The sequence below is a fragment of the Danio rerio genome, chromosome 2 (assembly GCF_052040795.2).
Source record: "Danio rerio strain M-AB ecotype USA chromosome 2, GRCz13ab, whole genome shotgun sequence".
NCBI lineage: Eukaryota > Metazoa > Chordata > Actinopteri > Cypriniformes > Danionidae > Danio > Danio rerio.
Window position 1 is genome coordinate 18,068,670 of NC_141022.1, and position 20,995 is coordinate 18,089,664.

A 20,995-nucleotide genomic window follows, 5' to 3' on the forward strand; every position below is an offset into this window, starting at 1 on the left:
TTTTCACTACATTAAGTTGCTTTAATGTGCTACATCAGTTGCTTTAATGTACTGTACAACACTGTTAACAGAATATGCTCTTAATCAGTGCTTCTTAACATTATACCTAAATTATGTTGCATAAACATGAGCATAAAAGGTTTTAAATCTATATTTTAAACTTATTTTCAGATAAACTAATAATATTTAAAAAGAATGTAATTATTTTATACAAAATACAGCAAAAGCTGCACACTTGTGAAATGTTTATTATATGGTTCCAGTGTTTCCTCCAGGATTTTTTAAAAGCTGTGGCGTCAGGCCTTTTTTTACACCAATCTACTAACTTCCTGTGGCTTTATTTCAATGACAAATGTTGTGAGCGCAGTATTCCGAGTGATCCCATTTATGTAAGAGCCTATGAGCTTGCGAATCTCTTTGCCCGTGCACCTTCTTGCACGCCCCCTCAAATATACGCTGCTTGAGCACAGATCTTCTTGTGCGCTCTCAAATAAATGCTGCTAAAGTGTGATTTAGTGCGTTTATGTAACAAGTATGTCTCCAAAATGTATCAGATTTGCTAGGAATATTTATGAATGTCTCCAATAGAGCTACAGAGCGGCATTAACGCATCCTGAAGTAAAGTGAAACGGCTATACGTCGTGTTTGCTGGCCTCACACATCACGCACCTGTCTGTCAGTCAGTAAGTCAGTCAGGTCAGTCAGCATGTAACCTTAAAGGGTTAAACAAATTACACACAACACTACTTCGGTTACAAAAAAGTTCATGCTGTTATAATTAACTTAATTTTTAAAACGTTTGGTTGTGATTATCACCCGATATTAAAAAAAAAAAAAAAAAAACGGGACTAAATGATTTGAATGAGAAGTTGTAATGTAGCCATGGCGGGATCAATTTTGGTGTGGCACCCTGCCATGGAAGAATGAATGTAGCGGAAACCATGGATTCATATAATCATTCCTGTCAACTAGACTGCAGTTTCTGCATCATTATTTCAGTCTTCCTTCAGAATTTTTTCTAATATGATGACTTGCTGCTGCTTAAAAATAATTAATTAGAATTGGAGTTTTAATTATTAGTAATGGTTCTTAACTACATGTTAAAAACACTGATAAAAAAGACAAAAAACAAAAAAAAAATCAGAATTATATAACCTGTTAATTCAAGTAAACTACATTTATGAAACTTTATTAATAAATCAAAACATTATATTTTAATAACTTTGTTAAAATAAAACATTTCCAAACTATACGAATATTTCATTCTAACAATGTAATTTCATTTAAATAAGTATTTCTTCCTTGGCCAGAGTGGTCACACATGTTAGAGTACTCTACTTTTATTCGTACCCTTAAATTTGTGCGCTCCAATAACTTGTACATAATAATAGCCCACATTACCCTAAAACCTAAATAAAAATTTTTTTGGGGTAATAATGACTTTATAAAATATGATTAGATAATTCTAAAATCGGGGTGACGCAGTGGCACAGTAGGTAGTGCTGTCACTGGTTCAAACCTCGGCTTGGCTCAGTTGGCGTTTCTGTGTGGAGTTTGCATGTTCTTCCTGCGTTCGCGTGGGTTTCCTCCGGGTGCACTACCCTGTTAGGGTGTTACCTTAACCTGCCTAATTAACGTAGTTAAGCCTTTAATTGTTACTTTAAATTGTAAAGAAATGTCTTAATAAATATAGTAAACTATTATTTACTGTCATCATGGCAAACATAAAATAAATCAGTTATTAGAAATGAGTTATAAAACTACTATGTTTAGAAATGTGTTAATGGGCTAATAATTCTGACTTCAACTGTATATTGCTACTATAATAATAATAATAATAATAATAATAATAATAATAATAATAATAATAATAATAATAATAATAATAATAAAACAAATTAGAATTTTTTTTTAACTTGATTAACTTGATTAAAAATCAGACAGTGAGAAAGCAGCACTGATAGGTAGAGGCAGGCTGTTTCATAGCTTACTAAATCACAGTGTATTTGTAAGTCATCACTTTACACTCCCTATGAGATTAAAAAAACAAACACCTGCTTAATAGTATTAAAATACATTTCATTTTGACATCACTACCGGGAAACAAACTAATTAACAAAATTGTCTCATGTTTTTATTATTAGTGGTTTATTGGTGTGCATGTAAACTGAAACAGAGGGCTATTTCAATGAAATGATTTCTGCGAGTTATGAGCGTACTGCATTTAAACGTTCTCATTGACACTGTTATAAACTTCTGAGAAGAGTGACTCAGTTCGGGCAACTGCAGGAGGTTTGTTTAGGCAGAGATAAGATGACTGATTTGCGTGGGTGAGCCACTGACTCAAAATCCTCCTGATTTCACAAATTTTGTCTTGCTGGGGATATACAGAGAAGAGACAATGAAACCCTACACCAATCTTGCTCACAGTGAGAGGGGCTTCATACGGCGCACAGCTGAAGCTTTGATGGTTTCATACTGTACTGCACTGTGAGACGAGACAGACAGCAGTTACTTTAATGAGAGGATGTTATTGCTATGCAGAACACGCTCTTGAATTTATTCTACATTATATATGATTATAGAGTCTTCACCATGCAAGCCTTTCAGTAGTCAATAGTGGAACAGCAGGATTCTCTATATTGCTTTTAACAGCACAGATGTGTTGAATAGAAACTAACAGACACATTTACTTAATACATATATTCAATCCGCCATGTTTTCTTTTAAAGAAAGGATGAAAACCCTTTTAGGGCACGGACTGGAAATATGAACCGTTTTTCCGATCGGTAAACTAGCAAAAGTAGATTTAGATATTTGGACCTGCACAGTGCACTTCACACCGTCTGCTTAGATTGTTATAATAATTCCAGAGATCATTTTCAACTTTTATAAACTCAAAACAAAAACTAGTTTTTTTATTGTTAATTGCTAAATTAATATTAATATAAGTTTAACAAACATTTCATACTTCAAAAAAGTTTTTAAAATGCTATTTAATTTTTTAAATGTTATTTACAGTATTGACATATAACGTTAATGCAATATGTTGTGTAATTTAATTTTTAAAATTAATTATTAGGGTTCATATTCAGGTTTTATAGTTTTATGTTGTAGAATATTGTTATATTATTTATCTTGAAATAAACATATACAGAAGAAGGGAAAATTAACAGAAATAAATAAATAAAAAAAAAAAGATGCAGAAAAAAACTATATATTTTAAATATAATAAACTAGGAAAAACTGTACAAAAGCACGCATATCCCTCTTAATTGGGTGCTCAGCCAAAAAACGCAAAAGGTGCAAATTAAACATTCAAAGGCAGCAACACCAAAGCTCCAAAAATACAAATATATTCAATTAAAAAGGCTGACACAAAGCATATAATGTTTGGAGCCACACGGCTCTTCATCAGACAGAAAAGTTACAAGCGTTGTGTCAGCGTTTTTAATTTAATAAATCTGTATTTTTGATGAATATTTAAATATAATAAACTGCACTCAATGAATCATTTATTAAGCATTAGCAAATAGTAAATGCATTAAGTATTAAAGCTACATTAATAGACGTTGGTAAGCAGTTTATAACTGCAGACACAGATGCTCTATTCTTGACTTACAGGCACATTTATAATTTTCATACTTTAAAAAAAACTGTAATTTGAGACGCTGATGTTTTTTAAAGATTATTGAGAATGTGCAAGTAAACGATTAATAAACTACTCAAATTAACATTTACAGTTCTTATCATTCAGGCATATATTAATGGTTAATTTGCATGTTAGTAAATGCTTTATTAACACAACTTCATCCAGTTTTGTGACCTAATCTAAAAGTGAGGACTATTTATACTTTATAAATCCCTTGTAAATGACAATTAAAGGCTCAGTTATATTCTTTACAGGAACAAAGGAAAATACATGTCTTTATTCATTTATATTCATTTGAAGATGCACAAATGAAACTGTGCTTCAAATTTAAAATAAATCTGCACTAAAATAAAATGACTGTGCATTTTAAACATCGCAAAATAACATTGAAATGTAGTAATACATTGTTAAATTAATGTTGTTATTTTATGCAGTTTTATGTTAAATTTTGACACTCCTGTTATTCAACAGTGGTTAAACTTTAAAGTAATTTTACTTTTTAGAAAAGATTGCAAAGATGTCTTGTTCATTTAACATTGAGCCTTTAATTGTCATTTAAAAGGAATTTGTAAAGCATAAATACTCCTCACTTTAGGTCACAAAACTGGATGAGTTAAAAAAAAAAAAATTGAGTTAATAAGCATTTATTAACAGAAACAACAATGACAATGAACCTTAAGGCTACTAGTGACTTTTAGTAAAGTATAAGCTACTACATAGCATATAACAGTTTGTTGTTTACATATGATATTGCAACAATTTGCATACATATTTTATGTCACTAGGAAACGACTGAGCCGAATTATGAGAGAGTGTCACTGTCAATGTTGTTATAATTGTGATTTTTAATAGCATTATGATTTTTAAGATTTGTAAAGTCATACAGCTGCTTTCAGCACGTTCAGGCGCAATGTTTAATAGCAAGATTGACAGGTAAATATGCATTTAGATTTCAAAGAAAATATCTTAATATTAAAAAGGAATTATAATTCTGATCCTATCAATGTCATGCCTTTAAATAATGCAGCCTAGTTGTGTTTTTAAAGATGAATGAAGGGATTATGATGCGTTGTTTTATTGTATATCTTCATCTACCAGTAGCAGAGTATTTACAGCGAATGTATAGGATATTTTTGTCCATTCGCATCCCGCCCATTTGTGGCAGCTGGCGGCATAGTTCCAAACTGCGGTCATACCTAAAAAAAACAAACAAACACGTTCTTTCTCCTGTAGAGCAGCAGCGATACATGGTGCGGCGGTAATGGTATTTCAATGGTAATAAAAATATTAAACTATCATCTACTGTAACTATTACTTTATGCCTGATTAATGATGTTGATTTGAATAGTTTATTAATCATTTACCAACTTATTCTGAATTATCTTAAAATTTCCAACTACTCTTAAATACCATTAATTTGTAAATAATGCAATACTTAATTTAGTCATGAAAAATTAATCAAAAACAAAGTATGAACGTACAATAGTTAAGCACATTTAAATGTGCTTATAAGTCAAGAATACAGCATTTGTATCTGCAGTTTTGGACTGCAACTTGCTTACTAACGTCTATTAATGCAGTGTTAATGCTCAAACAATGAATTCACTATTTGCTAATGCTTAATAAATGATTTATAGTGTGTAGTTATTATAAAGTGTTACTCTGATTTCTATCGTGTTTGCCATGATGACAGTACATAATATTTTACTAGTTATTTTGCAATATACTAGTAATGATGTTAGAGTGCAACATAATGTATTAACTAGGTTAAAAACGTTAATTAGACAAGTTAAGTTGATTAGGCAAGTCACTGAACAACAGTGCTTTATTCAATTGAAAACAGAAATCATCAGGGGGCTATTAATATTGACCTTAATTTTTAATAAAAATAAATTATTTCAGCCAAACTAAATTCAAGAAGACTTTCTTCAGGAAAAATCAAGACGACTTTCTATGGGAGTAGAGGAAATACTGTGAACACTGTATCCTTACTCTGTGAAACATCACTTGGAAAGTATTTGGAAAAGAATTAAAAATGTAAAAACATTCATTTCACGAGAGGGCTAATGATTTTCCCTCAACTATATTAAGTGTAAAAATGATAAAATAAAACAAAATCACTTTAAATATATTTATATACCCAAAATACTATGTACCCTCGATAGTTTCTAAGAAAAATATAATTATTATATCATCAACAAAACCTTTATACATCTAAAATATTTATATTTTAATATAGATGCCATTAGTTTCACTTTCTTTTTCAATGTTATCTTTCAGTTGTAAAATTCTCAGTTTTACCTGATCTGCATTTACTATCACATGTAAATTATCATCATAATGTAAGCATGCTTCATTGAGCAGATACAGACATACAGTATCTCTAATAATCTTGACATGACTTCTGACTCTCTGAGCATATTTCATGTATGAGTCATAATCAGTTTCTATCTATGACAGACAGATTGATTAAGCCTGACTCATTGAGCGTGATCAGACTGCGTGGGCTCAGATCACACACACACACACACACCAATCTGCACTCTCAGTGCCAACATTACTGGTCATTAAATCCACCACCTGCTGACTACTGCCACTCCAGGATTCGCCAGGTGTCACTTTACTAACAGTAGCAAAGCTTGCACACTGACTTTTGAGAGTTTCAATGGTAAAGTAGGTACTTACGCTAGGGCCTTGTGGACCCTGCGGACCCTCGCCTCCCTTCAGACCTGACAGACCCTGCAAAAAAAGACAGAAAGAGAATAATGAGAGCTGTAATGAGAGCTGCTGTCAAAGTGGCATCTGCATGTAGTTGTGCCAGCTGTTTGTACTCTATGCCTACTGGAAATACAGCCCAGAGTGTTTAGCAAACTGGCACTTTCCCAATTTACTACATCAGAATTCAAATGCTGGCAGCGCAGGTGTCATGTGACGCCAATAATGCGTCATTTTCCTCCCCATCAAGTCATAATTTGAGTCATAAAAAACATATGAGCCAACTGAAAGTCAACAGAAAACAATGAGTGACTGTAAAATCAACAGTTGTTTATTGAGATCTTATTGGCTCGTGTTTTAAATGTGACTTTCAGCATCAACCCACAATAGAAACTAAAAACAAAACAGTAATTGATTATATTCGGTCCCACAGCCTAAATCTTGTTAATGTAGAAAAATGAGTAGAGACGCCCTTTTCACTTACATGTCCTTTGAGTAGCCTAATTGTTTGAACTGGAGCCCATGGGCTCCTGTCCAATAAGGGGCCCTGCTTTGACCCAGTTAAGTTTTATTTATATAGTTAAATGCCAGTCAGAAACTATTAGATGCCAGTTAACCTTCAACTGCAAGCTTTGGGCACAATTAATCATCGTAATATTGTATTTATCATTAATGTACATAGAAGATATATTGAATCATGTCTATTCATGTTTATTTCTGTCAACAGGGCTACCATGAAGGTTTTTAGATCAAATCATATTTGAAAACATTGATACATTCTCTTTATTTTATATGCTACAATGCTTTGCAGAGACTGATCTTTATTTTTTTACTAAATTATGTAATCTTTCTACTGGAAGTGTATCATACACTTTCTGTATCAGGATTCACTTTGATACACTATACCAATGTACAGTTTAAAGTTTATTAATACAAATAAATTCAGGGTTCCCACTTTAAGTCAAATATCAAATTCATTTTCACTGACTAAAAAGCTTAGGGCACTCAAAAAATGACAATTTATTTAAAAGGAGTTGAAACAACACAACTCATGAAATTTTTTTGGGACAACCTAATTGTTTTATGTTTGATCTACTTAAATTTGTAAGAATGATTAGGTTAACTTAATTGATTTGAGTTGGGACAACATGAAGGAATTGTTTGGAAGGACAAACATGCTGCTTTTGTGCTTATATATTAATAAAGTAATCTTTTTTAAATATAATAAAACAATAATATCGTTTTAGCTTAAATATAATGTTGCACAACATAAGTAGCCATTATGGGAATGATTCTTAAAGATTTATATGTATTACGTATTGTTGGCTGTGAAGTGCTCCCTCTTCCGTATTTGATAGCTCAATAGTAGTTTTATATTTAGCTTTTCTGTGGTCTACTTTTAACACCTAGTCTTTGAAGTGCGTATTTTGAAGCAAAAGCTCATAAATTGTTTATTATGCTGACATGTTTGCCTTAGTTAACCTCTAGTGACGGCATTTGACTTAAGTGACTACCAGTTTGTTTAAGAAATAAACGAAGCTGCATATAGCCTAACCATCCCAATAGTGGTCAAATCATCATGATATAAAAAATACGGTATAGAAAAATTACATTTTGATAAGTGACAAAGCAAACAAAAATCCCTGATATACTATGGGCAGGACAAAAAAATAAATAAATCGCTGACATTTAAAGTCTAGATTATACCTTTTTAAAATTCCATAATAATACCTAAATTTCATGATTTTTTGGTTGATATCGCAATAGTTACATCGCAAGATATGCAATGTTGAGTCTGAATTGTGTCTGATTTGACAAACATGATTTGTAGAGTCACTGCTAAGTTTAACCATAATACAGTGAGGGTTTATCATTTGCATGTGTTTTTAAGGCCTGGGATTGAGCCTTTCAAGAAAGTTTTGAACATTTACACACAAAAAAATATATGATATTTGGAGGTGAAACAAAGATTTATTGTATTTAATTATTCATACAGAGTTTATATGATTTATGTCTAAACATCTTATTTTAATTTTTGTTTTATTTCTAGTCCAAAGATCTACATTTCAAAGCAAAAACAAGCTTATTTTACTTACACCAAAGGCAGATAATTTAGCTTGTTTTAAGGAAAAACTACTCATTTTGAGTTATTTCTTCTGAAGGTGAAATCAAAACTTTGAGATATTTGGACTATAAATTAGACAAAGTATTTATTTATTTTTTTTACATCGTTATTATTATTCAATTTCTGTACCTAAATACTTTAAGACCAGAAAACTTAAATAGTGCTAATCAAACCATCTTGTGAAACTGTATTCATATTACAATATCTATAACAAAAAATGAAATATCGTGATATCAGATTTTTTCAATATTGTGCATATATGTAAATTCAAAGATTTTGTTGAAACGGATGTCATTTGACTTATGATAACCATTCAGTTTCTTTTATGTTCTGCTGCTTTACACCATTTACATAGTAAAAGCGCTATAGAAATAAAGGTGAACTGTAAAAATTATTTAATTTATGTATTCTGCTTTTTAAATAAAGTTTAGGTTTCATATTGTTGAGCACATGTTACACTTTTTTTCCATGAAACTTAAGTAAAACAAATGTATTTCTGTCTATAACTCTTCTGCATGTATTGCGTATTCTTCTCCTGGTGATATTGTGTACTGCAATGTCCTTTACTGGAAATCCTCAGCAGTGATTTGAATGCTTACTGAATGTCTTAATGGCCCTTAAATGTGGCAGTTAATCTCCATGAGGCTCAGTCTTACAGTGAGGACTGTACCCTCTCCTGAGGCCGCAGCATTTGCATGAACAGCAGGCGGTTAAGTAGCTAATGGCCATTTGGTGGGACACATGACATTAACTCATTTGTTCTTACCGCTGCGCCAGGAAGCCCCCTTTGTCCTGGAAACCCTTTCAATCCAGCAGGGCCAGGTTTCCCAGAAATTCCCTGAGGACCTGGATCACCCTTCAAGGAAAGACACGATGATATTAAGATAACTTAAATCCTCCTCCATATTAGCTGCATTATCAGCCACCTACACATAGTGAAATGGGACTGAACTTTATATGAATTCTTCTCTATCATTACCCTTGAGCAATCTGAAAAGAACATGCTTAGCAAATCGTACCTTTCCACCTTCTTTGCCAGCAGCTCCAGGAAGGCCTTGCTCTCCAGGGGGTCCTGGGGATCCAGGATGCCCTCTTTCTCCAACAGGACCAGTTTCTCCCGTAGAGCCCTTTCAATTCCAAATCAAACAGGGTTTTATTTCCAATTCTGACTAACGTCAGAAGGTGTTTTATTAGGGCAATGTTTTGCTAATAAAACTGCTCACCTGTGGGCCAACAACACCTCCAGGTCCAGGAGGTCCAGTTTTGCCTTGGAAACCCTTTGTTGTGAATAAATCAAATACATATATTTTTAGTTATCCAATGTCTGGAAATAATCTTGCAAATAAAAAAAAGACAAATTATACATTGGAAAGTTTTAGTAAAATAAAAAAATAGAGAATGTAAAAAATGTAGAAATCCAGCTTCTGAAATGACAGCAACACCTGCCCTTTTTCAATCAATCAATCAATCAATCAATCAATCAATCAATCAATCAATCAATCAATCAATCAATCAATCAATCAATCAATCAAATCAATCAAATCAAATTAATCAATCCATTTAACCTATTCGTTTATTTTATTGGTAACAATTCAGAAAAGGCAACAATTCTCAACATTAACAACTGGCTTACTACCTGCGTATTAGTTATACATGAACTGTTTATTAGCACTTAAAGTATGCTTTTATTATACATCCCTAATCCTACCCAATACCTAAACCCAATTACAGGTTATAGTAGGTTACTGTTTTTGTTTATTCCCGAAGGTAGATTTGGTTTGCAGTCAAGAGTCTTCATTTCATAACAGTGCCACACAAAAAAACTCACATAGTGACAACAACGAATGGACATAAAGAAATTTAAAAAATAATAAAATAATGAATCTTCAAGTGCCAGTTGTTTAGTTCTACAGCTTGATACTAAAAACCTGCAACAGGAATGAAGAAGCTAAAACTCCTGAGTGTAGGGGATGAGCCGTGTCACTTAAACCTGAATTTGTAATTCAATTTAGCTGCCTTGGGAGGTTGGTTCAAGCTATTCGTAAGTTCTTTTATAAATCGGAACAAAAAGTCCACACTAGAGGCTTAGTAACTACTAGCTAGTTTGTAACTAAATTCGTTCTTACTTTGGCTGCACCACATAATTTTACGGCAAACCGTAGTTAGTAGGTTGTAAGCTCTCTGTAAAGTCATGCGTAATTGCATTGAATGATGTTAAGTGCTTTAACATTCTGCAACTAATTCATCTATATATAACTGTCCTATGAAAGTTAAATTAAAAATCACATTTTATAGTACATTAAATTACAGTCAGTCACTATTAGCAGACAACGCACACACCTGCATCATGAGCCGTGAACGCACGCAAAATACACATGAAGTTCTCAAAACATTAAACTTGAATTTTTTTAATATCCTACATGTAAAAGAGAAAAGAGCAGGACCAGGGAGAAGAACGCAGTCATGAAGATATTCTCATTTTAATTAATAGATACAATTAACACAAAACATGCTGTGAGTAAAGGGAGATCATTCTTTACTATGATCGCGAGCTCCACAATCTCGCTGTCGTCTTTTTTTTACCGTTATACATGGGGGGGATTTTAGTGGGGGAACACTAAAATATTTAATAGTGCGTAAATTGTTGTGTCCCTTTAAATCACAACTGTGCTCCGTTTTAACTTATGCACTACTGGTGCAACCGGCCCCTGGTGTACACAGCCTTCAGAGTGGCTAGTGACACTCCAGTCAGCCTACTGGACCACTCTGATTTACTGTGTTTTTATTCTTTACAGAAAGGTTCTCAAACCATGACACCAAAGTGAAAGATAAAAACGAATTCAAGAAATGCATGGTAAAATAAAATCATCATGTGATTATTAATATGGAAACGATTCAACTTCCTCAAACGGAATAGTCACTGGTGGCCCTTTTTGCTTCACAATTCTCCTCAAAGGAGAGTAATAATTCCTAACTAATAATAAGCAGCTAATTAGTAGTTTAGGGAGTTAAAATCTTATTTAATGGTTTGTTAACAGCAGCAATTGTACGTTAAAATAAAGTGTTTCCATTTTATTAATGTTTTGTGGCATCTATTACCCTAGTGAATGTCAAGTGCTCTATTTTAATTTTGAAAATCACAATTTAAGAGGCATTCGAGATGAAGTGAGTTTTTCTTTTCAGCGCTGCATTTCTTCTTGATTAGAAACAGAGAGACAGACCTGCCAAGAGCATTGTAGCTCCTTGACACTGCCGGCAGTTAAATGGTATTGCAGCACATAAAATCTGTCCACAACATTTGTTCCTCTACTCTCAAGAGACACAAAACACTTATGAAAAGCAAATGATGCTCACAGTCTCTCCTCGCTGTCCAGGGTGACCGGGCAGTCCGTCCTTTCCAGGAGGCCCCTGAGGGAATTGGAAAATTGAGAATGATTCAGACACATTTGTGTAATTACTTGGTAACAAACTTGCAGACTTGTGAGTTAGACGTGTACAGTGAACCGTGGAAGCCCGTTTTCATGACATAAGAGACATAAACAATGTAAATGTATGGTAAATCATAATCATGATGATATATACAAGCACATTTTCATAAAAAATGAAACTGAAAGAATTACAAAATGAAATAAATCTAAAATCTAAATTATAACTAACAGTTAAAGTTATGATGATGACTTTCACTATTGTAATTGTGACCTTTCAAGTCGTAATGTACATTTTCATAATTGCAACGTTTATCTCATAATTAAATTTGATTTATTACCATAATGACTCTTTTAATCTCATAATTATAACTTTTATATCTTATAATGATTCTTTCACACTCATAACTTGATTCTTTTATGCCAAAATAATTGGGAAACATTCTAATTATGATTATGATGTCTAATAATTATGACCTTTAATGTTATAACATTGATGCTGTAGTAATTTCTGCTTTTACTTTTAATTTAAAAAACTTTTTACCATAGATATTAGTTTTGCTGCAACATTTACAAATGTTTACCTCATAATTTACCTTTTTTTTTAGACAAAACTATAAAATCAGTAAAATTAAAAACATATTTCTTAAAGTGTTATAATGGTATGCAATGTTGTAGCATTGACTTTTCCACTTTTATTTATTTTTATTTAACAGTATTTCATTTCATGCCAAAAATTGTCACATATAAAATTGAAAATAAAATGATTTTGACTTATAATAGTATTTCTACTTCTGTTTCTTGATTTCTGTGTAATAATTATTTCACTCTGTTCACTGTGTGTCTGTCACAATCACCAGCCATCCAGCTTGTAGCTTTTAGCACTAGTTCTACTAGGAAGACATAATGTCACGTCACTTATCATAATCAGTTCCAACCAATAGCTACGAGACTCAAGGATTATATATGCTGTCCTTTCATTTCAATCATTTGGTTGCAGATACTGGTGCGGACGCTCACACTATCCTCCCCACCACCACCAGGTTGGCCTTGTCCAGGGGGGTAAGCTTCGCTCCTGCCTTCATCCTCAGCAGCCATAGCTGAATCTACAAACTTTCTATTCAAGCTAGAAACAGAGCCTCCACCACTAAAAATCCTATTTTTTGTAAAATGATACTTTTTGTCAAATGATACTCATCAAATAAATGTAATTCATAAAATATAATATTCATCTCCCTGGTCTTACTGGTAGAATTACAAATCTGCAACTGTAAGGAACTACAAATGCCATCATGCACTTCACTCATACACCTGGCTCAGATCCCGTTTGATTGCAAACACACACAGCTGAAGCAGTTTAGGATTAATCAGATGCCATCAGTGCTGAGCTTTGTTTCTATTTTAAAACATCATGGAAACGTTTTAATTGCCTTGTCTAGCCATGTTTTGACCCCTGGCAAGTTTTACCGTTTATATTGATTCTTTGCCGCCTGTACTGACCTTTCACTTGTTTTTGACTACGATCTTGGATAACCTTTATGCTCCTGTTTGCTACCTGTTTGACTGTTACCTGCCTGACAACTATTCCTAATAAACTGCATGTGGATCCTCACCTCTGTTGTTGCAGACCCTTATGTGACAGTGTCATAACTAGGATTTACCAAAACATGCCTCTTTTTTGTCTTATGTAACAGAAATGGGCTTTCACACTGTGAATCAACAAGTATAACATCTCAGAATAATATGTAGATGAAACTAATGTAACCACACACAGGTGGGCCTTTCGGGCCAGTCAATCCAACAGGTCCTTGAGGTCCTTGGGGTCCCTAAAAAATGAAGAAATACAAATTACTTCAAGACGACGTAATAGAAAAATAATTGCCTGACCTGAAAAGCCTTATAAAACACTCGATCAGAAAAAATAACTCAACCATCACTTACTCTCTCTCCTGGGCCACCAGATGGTCCATCATTTCCTGATGTTCCCTAAACAGAAACACAGTCACAGGTGCTTGTTACCAGAAAGCTTTGACTAATTGAGTTAGTGAAAATGAGCACAGATGAAGCCTGACCTTAGCTCCGGGTTTTCCTGTTGGACCTCTGGCACCTCTTCCACCGCGGGGACCCTGAAAGTGAGAGTTATTAGCCATACGCTCGAGTATTACAAGCCAATTTGGACAAATCAAGGTTTTTCCTGCTTAGAGAATTATGAGGCAGCCGTTTACAGCAAATTGGGTGGCTCCAGAAATTTGGGAAGGCTGTCAAAAGTGCTGACAGGACTATAGTGATGCTTGAGCACCTGTCGTTTAGGCCTCTGACTTGGTAAGTGTAATTATTTGGCAAGATATTTCATAAATATTTTTGTTTTTTATTAAATATAGTCCATGTTGTCAGTTTTCTAATTAAATATGAGGTGCAGAAGGCAAATCATATTTAAAATAAATTTTTAAAATACACTTTTTAAATTTGATTTATTTTAGCCTTTTGTGGCTTTCATAAAGTGTTTCTTTACATTTCATGTGTGTCTTCAAATTGCAATCTATCTAATAGAGTTCAATTACACTACATACTTTAAAAGGCTATTCTATCAAAATAACTTTATCTTTCAATACTAAACCATTATTATATTTACTCTTTAGCAGCACTTTGAAGCAACAGTTTAAGTCAGATAGAAAAATGGACTTCAAAGATCATACCTTTGGTAAATACAAAAATAGTGACTTATGAAGAGTTCAGATGTAAAATCCATAGAAAAAAATTTGCATTTTAGAAAAAAAAAAAAAAAAAAAAAAAAAATATATATATATATATATATATATATATATATATATATATATATATATATATATATATATATATATATATATATATATATATATATATATTTAGAGAAAAGCTCTTCATTTCATTAAGTGAATAATTCTGTAATGAAAGCAACTTTTTATAAGAATGATCTTTTAAATGTTTGTATTAAAACAGTAGATTGGAATAGAATCCGTAATTGCTATTACAGTAAATATAAAGTGATTGTAAGATTATTATTAGATTTAATAAAAGGGTTCAGTAAACAGGGATAATGTTCATTAAATCTTATCATAGACTTATTATAGAATCCGAGATCCTATAATAGAATCTGTCCTATGTTGTTTTACAATAGGTATTTTTAGATAGTTAATCAAGTAAGATAATTGGTAAAACATTTCTCACTGATATTTGAGCATTTTGTTCAACAACATACTGTAAACTACATAACTTCCTCTCCAAAAGTTCTGATAGTGTAATTTATTTAAAACATAGGTTTTATCAAAAAAGCGAAGCAGCTACAAAATTAGTGTTTTCAATCTGGGTGTGTTAAATTAAAGATGTAAAACAAAATGATTAAGTATCTTTAAGTCATGTTTGCCAGAAATGCTATGTTTCCTAACAGGAAATCCCTTATTATAAAAGTCAAAGGAAGCCGATGGCATCTTTGATCATTCTTGCATCACTAGATTGTATTTAATTAAATTAAAGTTGAACAGATAAGCCTTTTTAATAAAACAGTCTTTAACTTAATATAATTATAATTTCCATCATGCATTAGATTATTAATCAGGTAATACATGTGCTTCTAGCTTAAGGCACGATTAGGATTGAATATTGAGTGAGGAAAAATCCTGCGGACCTATGAATTTCTACTTAAAAACTCAAACCAACATACCGTTGGACCTCTTTGTCCTCTTGGACCCGCTTTACCAGCAATACCCTGCAATAAAAACACAAACATCAATAACAATATAATCTTAACATGTGCATTCCATGACCTTCCATTTCTCCTAAATGTTATTTACTATTATTACTACAGAATTATAGGTAACACTTTAATTTTAGATGACATAGGTCCATATGTTTACTATATTAATATAGTATTGTAATTTAACTAGCTCGTCACACTGTGATTAGTTATTTAAATCGAGTAAACCAATTGATTTAAAAAAACAAGTAGATTTTACAATAAAAAAAATGATAATATATATATATATATATATATATATATATATATATATATATATATATATATATATATATATATATATATATATATATATATATATATGGCCAGTGCCAATATGGCTTTATATCGGCACTGGTGGGAGGCGTGCGTCGGCCGAGTGCCTTAGTGCTCCCACCAATGCCGATATACAGCATATCGCACTGCTACAAGTGTGATATTGCGTTTATACAACAGTTTGACGGGATAATTGTGTATATAAAAACAAAATCAAACACCGAAAGTCTCAAAAACCCTTTTGTATGAGGAACTACTTTCTTCTTTCTTCCTTTCAGCTGAGCAAGCATCTTTTAAACTTTAGATCAGTAGTTTCTCTGCTTTTTGCTGGCTGTATGTGGGCGAGTAATACACAAAGGGTGAAGAGGCTGTACGGTTGCTGATATAGTGATATTACTTAAATATATCACGGCTATCAGCCAATCAGATTCGAGGACTAGACAGAACTGTTGTACAAATATATATATAAGTTATATATAACTTTGCAAATTGTACGGACTTAAAAAAAAGTAAACTAATCACTTATTCCAATACACATTTATTATATTTGTTTGTTTTAATTTTATTTGTTTATTATTATATTTGTTTGTTTTGTTTTCTGTATCTAGCAAAATGACAATAACTAAAATAAATCTGCTCTTCCAGGCTACAGTATGTCTTTTAAATTCAATACAGGCTATAATTGTAGATTTTATAGACTTATTTAAGCACCAAATATGTAATCTTGTGATAATTGCAGTAATTTAATTGAAAACGGACTTGCTAAAATAGTCTGACACTGTAAAAAGGATTAGTTGACTTTAAAAAGTGAGTACAATAAGCATAATTATAAAAATTCTACTTAACAGTTCCAAGTTACAATGGGTTTACTTACATTGTTTTTGTAAAGTCAAATTGTTGCTTTTAAGGCAGGGCATATAGTACCCCAATCCCAACCATATACTAAGTATACTGTAAAAAAAAAAATGCATGGTGCGACACAAATGAATTTTGTTGGAACAACGAGAAGGAATTAAGTTAACGTATTTGTTTTTACAAATTTAGGTGTATTGAAGTTTAAACAATTAGGCTGTCTCCAAAAAAAAAAAAAAATCCAGAACTGTGTTTCAACTCACTTTACACTTTTATAAAAAAAAATAGCAAACGTCATTTTTGGAGTGTACATGTAAATACTTAATAATACTCAGTAGTTAAATGAAGAGTTACACTCTAACAAGAGCATTTTAAAATAAAATGTAACAAAATTACGATTTAAACAACTTTATTCAGGCTGTAGATTGGTAAATGTGAGCTTAACGCATACATACCCGTCCTCCTTTCTCACCATTGGCTCCAGGGAAGCCGATGAAACCAGTAGAGCCCTGTAAATAGAGACAGATTATTAGTTACATTGAGTATGGCAGTTTTCCTCTAAACAGCGTAAGTGACACTCTTACTTCACTTTGAAATGATCCATTATGCTCCCCCACCTACCAAAAAAACCTTTGGTCTTTCAATAAAAGTGAAGCTGTGTTGACAGACAGCGAGTGTGTCCTTGAAGAATAATTCAACAACTTTACTGCTAATGCTAACGCTGTGTGAGTGATACTACGGAGAGGGCAAGCTTTTTGGAGTCGATAAACATGAGTGGTGTACGCTTGTTAGCACAAGGACAGGAGATGAAATTGAAGGTTCACTTATTTTGGCAGGCAAAGAAGGGGAAGCGGTCCATGCACAATGGATACGCATCAGTAATTTACTCGCCAGGATGGTCTTCTGCACAAGATAATGAAGCAAATCAAACAGACAACTGCAAATACATGAGGACTGAGGGAAACGGAGGGATCTGAGTCCAGCAGACCGACAACGATTTCCCAAAGTAAAAAGTGCTAAATGCTATATTTAAAGGCACATTAGGTGATTTACTTTAGAAACGCGAAACTAATGAAGATTGTATTGTTGTATGAATGAGTTATATGCACGGAAGTGTTGTTTGGCCACTGAAATCTTCCAGCGAAAGATTGATGTGATTATATTCAGTTTCATTAGGGACCTTTTACAGCATGGATAATGTAGATTTTTATTTAGTTTAACAACAAAACATCAGTAAATAGCGCTATTCCGCTTAGCCTGCTTTACTGAGCTGAAGTTGATTTTATATTCTCATCACATTGGTTCATTTTTGAACAGACAACCTGTGATGTGCTACCTATATTGTTTACCATGCTACTCTTAATATTCGGTCTGAAATAGCGTGTAAGTATGGCTTAATAAAATGTGTAATTCCTGCACCTCGCCAGCCAATCACTAAGCATACAGTAGTCACTTCAGGACAAATCGCGTGAGAGAGTGAGACCAGTGATCCTTGTATGCATGAAACGTACATTATGACAAGCTTTGCTTGCTACACAACTGAAAACATGCTAGTTATAATAGTCTCTAGTTCAGAATTGTAGTATTATAAAGTACTACAAAGTTTTCTAACTGGCTAACAACATGATCTAGTTAGTTATCTGCTATCATCTTTAAGTTGCGCGTTCATGATTTCAAGAGGTGTGGCTTTGGATGGCAGGAGAGGGAGATATGTTTCAAAGATATTACGCTAATGCTAACACAGGCAGATCACCTAATGCACCTTTAAATGCTTAAAATTAAATACAAATCAATTAAAATAAGGTGGTTTATTCTGCTGCGGAAAATAAAATATTATAATTATTTTATAGCTTTTTTCAGTTGCAAATCTTACTAAATAAAAAAAATAAACACAATATTACAATTTAAATCCACAAAATATGGATATATATGTTTGACTTGCTGAACATTTGATGTTATAGTATGATTGATATTAGCTGTTTTTAAAAGGCAATCTAGTGTAAGTGATTGCTAGAAGAGAGCAAAAGGACTAGCTAAATGTTAAAAATAAAGAAGATAAAAACAATTAAATATCTAATATTAACAAATAACTATAAATGTTCTACTTTTTCTTTGAATCGCAACGTTTCTTGCAATTGCAGGTTTGTAATGACAATTCCAACTTATTAATTCATTCATTTTCTTTTCAGCTAAGTCCCTTTATTAATCTGGAGTCACCACCGTCGAATGAACCACCAACTTATCCAGCATGTGCTTTACGTAGAAGATGCCCTTCCAGCAGCAACCCATCAATGGGAAACATCACCCATTCACAAACAGACACTATGGACAATTTAGCTTACCCAATTCCCCAATAGCACGTCTTTGGATTGTGGGGGAAATCAGAGCACCCGGAGGAAACCCACGCAAACACGGGAAGAACATGCAACATGCAGATATGCCAACTGACACAGCCGAGGCTTGGACAAGCAACTGTCTTGCTGTGAGGCGACTGTGCTACACTGTGCCACCGTGCAGCCTAATTCCAACTTTTTTTCTCTGATATCTGAGCTGATCGGTAACCAGTAACAGTTTATAATTTGAAATTGTTAGATACAAAAGTAAAATTATGAAAATATGTTTTTGAATTGTGAAATAAATTCCAAGAATGGTGAGATAAGAAGTTGCAAGTAGGTTATGTTATGTTTGTTTTCCTATTTTTTAGGTCTGTGGCGTGAACAAGCTTTTCAAGCTTTTTTTCCAGGAAGAAAAATGAATGAATGAATGAATGAATGAATGAATGAATGAATAAATGCATGAATGAATGCATGAATGAATGAATGAATGCATGCATGAATGAATGAATGATGAACGAATGAACAAACAAACAAATGAACAAACAAACAAATGAACAAACCATCAAACTAATGAAAGAATGAACAAAAAAATTAAATAACTTTTTTAAACTTTGTTCCACTTCTATAACTCCTTACATTCTCTACAGAAAAAAAAATAAAAATAAAATAAAAAAATAGAAAACTGGATACCCAGAGCTAAATAGCTGACAAAGCAGGCTGCAGACAAGTTCAATTTCACTCCACACTGCTTGCAATTCAAACACAACACAGGATACATTTAATCAAAAACAAAACTCATTGAATAAACACCAGAAAGGCTGTATGGGTGAACCAGCTGAATGCTGAATCAAATGATGCTTTTGATGATGTCAGCAGGCTGAACTGACTGAATAAACAGACTAACATCACAGCACAACCTGTGTTCACAGACCTGCACTCGCAGCATGCCGGGTGGCCTGAAGATAAAGCAGTTCACGTCATGGAGAATGAGCTGATCCTATTAACTCTGTTAGCACAGACTATCAGAGAACAGCAGGCCTCCCGTGTGTCAAGAAATATAAATAAAGTCGCACTTGCGATGTTAAAAAGAAATGAAAACTTTATACTTTCATTAAAGGTTAACGTCTAGTAGTTGGACTGCTTTCATGTGAAAACTGAAATAAATTTATGTATTAATGCCATCATTCTTTTCAATTTTGCACTGCTTTCAACCAACAGCGATTCGATTCAAAGCTTATGTATCACTTTTCTGATCCGGGACATCAAAACCACTCATAAAGGTTTTTTTGTTTGTTTTTAATAACTGAGACTTATACATTATATTAAAAGCCAGATAAATAAGTTAAACAACATTTAGCCGAAATACAACAATTTGAATATCTGAAATCTGAGAATAATCGTAAAACAAATTCTAAATATCATGCATTCATTCATTCATTTTCTTGTTGGCTTAGTCCCTTAAATAATCCGAGGTCGCCACAGCGGAATGAACCGCCAATTTTTCCAGGGCATTTTTTCACAACGGATGCCCTACCAGCTGCAACCCATCTCTGGGAAACACACACACACACACACACACACACACACACACACACACACACACACACACACACAGCACTACCTACTGTGCCACTGCGTCGCCCAAATTCTAAATATTTACTTTAAAATGGTCCAAATTAAGCACACATTACTAATCAGTAATTTTTACAGTAGGAAGTTTACAACATATGTTCATGGAACATGGTCTTTACACAATATAACAATTTATACTTTTATTATAATGACCCATTTAAAGTAGTTTTGGCTATTGTGGTCCAGGGTCATATTTCTGTTTCACCCAGT

At 33.0% G+C, this 20,995-nt stretch overlaps 2 protein-coding genes across 3 annotated transcripts in view; both read right to left on the minus strand.

The window, feature by feature from the left end:
• LOC147846305 (uncharacterized) overlaps window positions 1-20,995 on the minus strand; it is a 350,900-nt gene that overhangs the window by 240,928 nt on the left and 88,977 nt on the right. The window lies entirely within an intron of this gene.
• The window catches only part of col11a1b (collagen, type XI, alpha 1b), a 181,243-nt gene that overhangs the window by 48,693 nt on the left and 111,555 nt on the right, over window positions 1-20,995 (minus strand). Inside the window, exons 32-41 of one of the 2 annotated variants that reach the window (XM_087239469.1) lie at window positions 17,273-17,326; window positions 15,618-15,662; window positions 13,990-14,043; window positions 13,859-13,903; window positions 13,690-13,743; window positions 11,847-11,900; window positions 9,716-9,769; window positions 9,512-9,619; window positions 9,259-9,348; window positions 6,334-6,391 (exon numbers count right to left, since the gene is read on the minus strand). In XM_087239469.1, coding sequence (XP_087095595.1) covers window positions 6,334-6,391; window positions 9,259-9,348; window positions 9,512-9,619; window positions 9,716-9,769; window positions 11,847-11,900; window positions 13,690-13,743; window positions 13,859-13,903; window positions 13,990-14,043; window positions 15,618-15,662; window positions 17,273-17,326 — 616 coding nt within the window. 2 annotated transcript variants of the gene reach the window in all.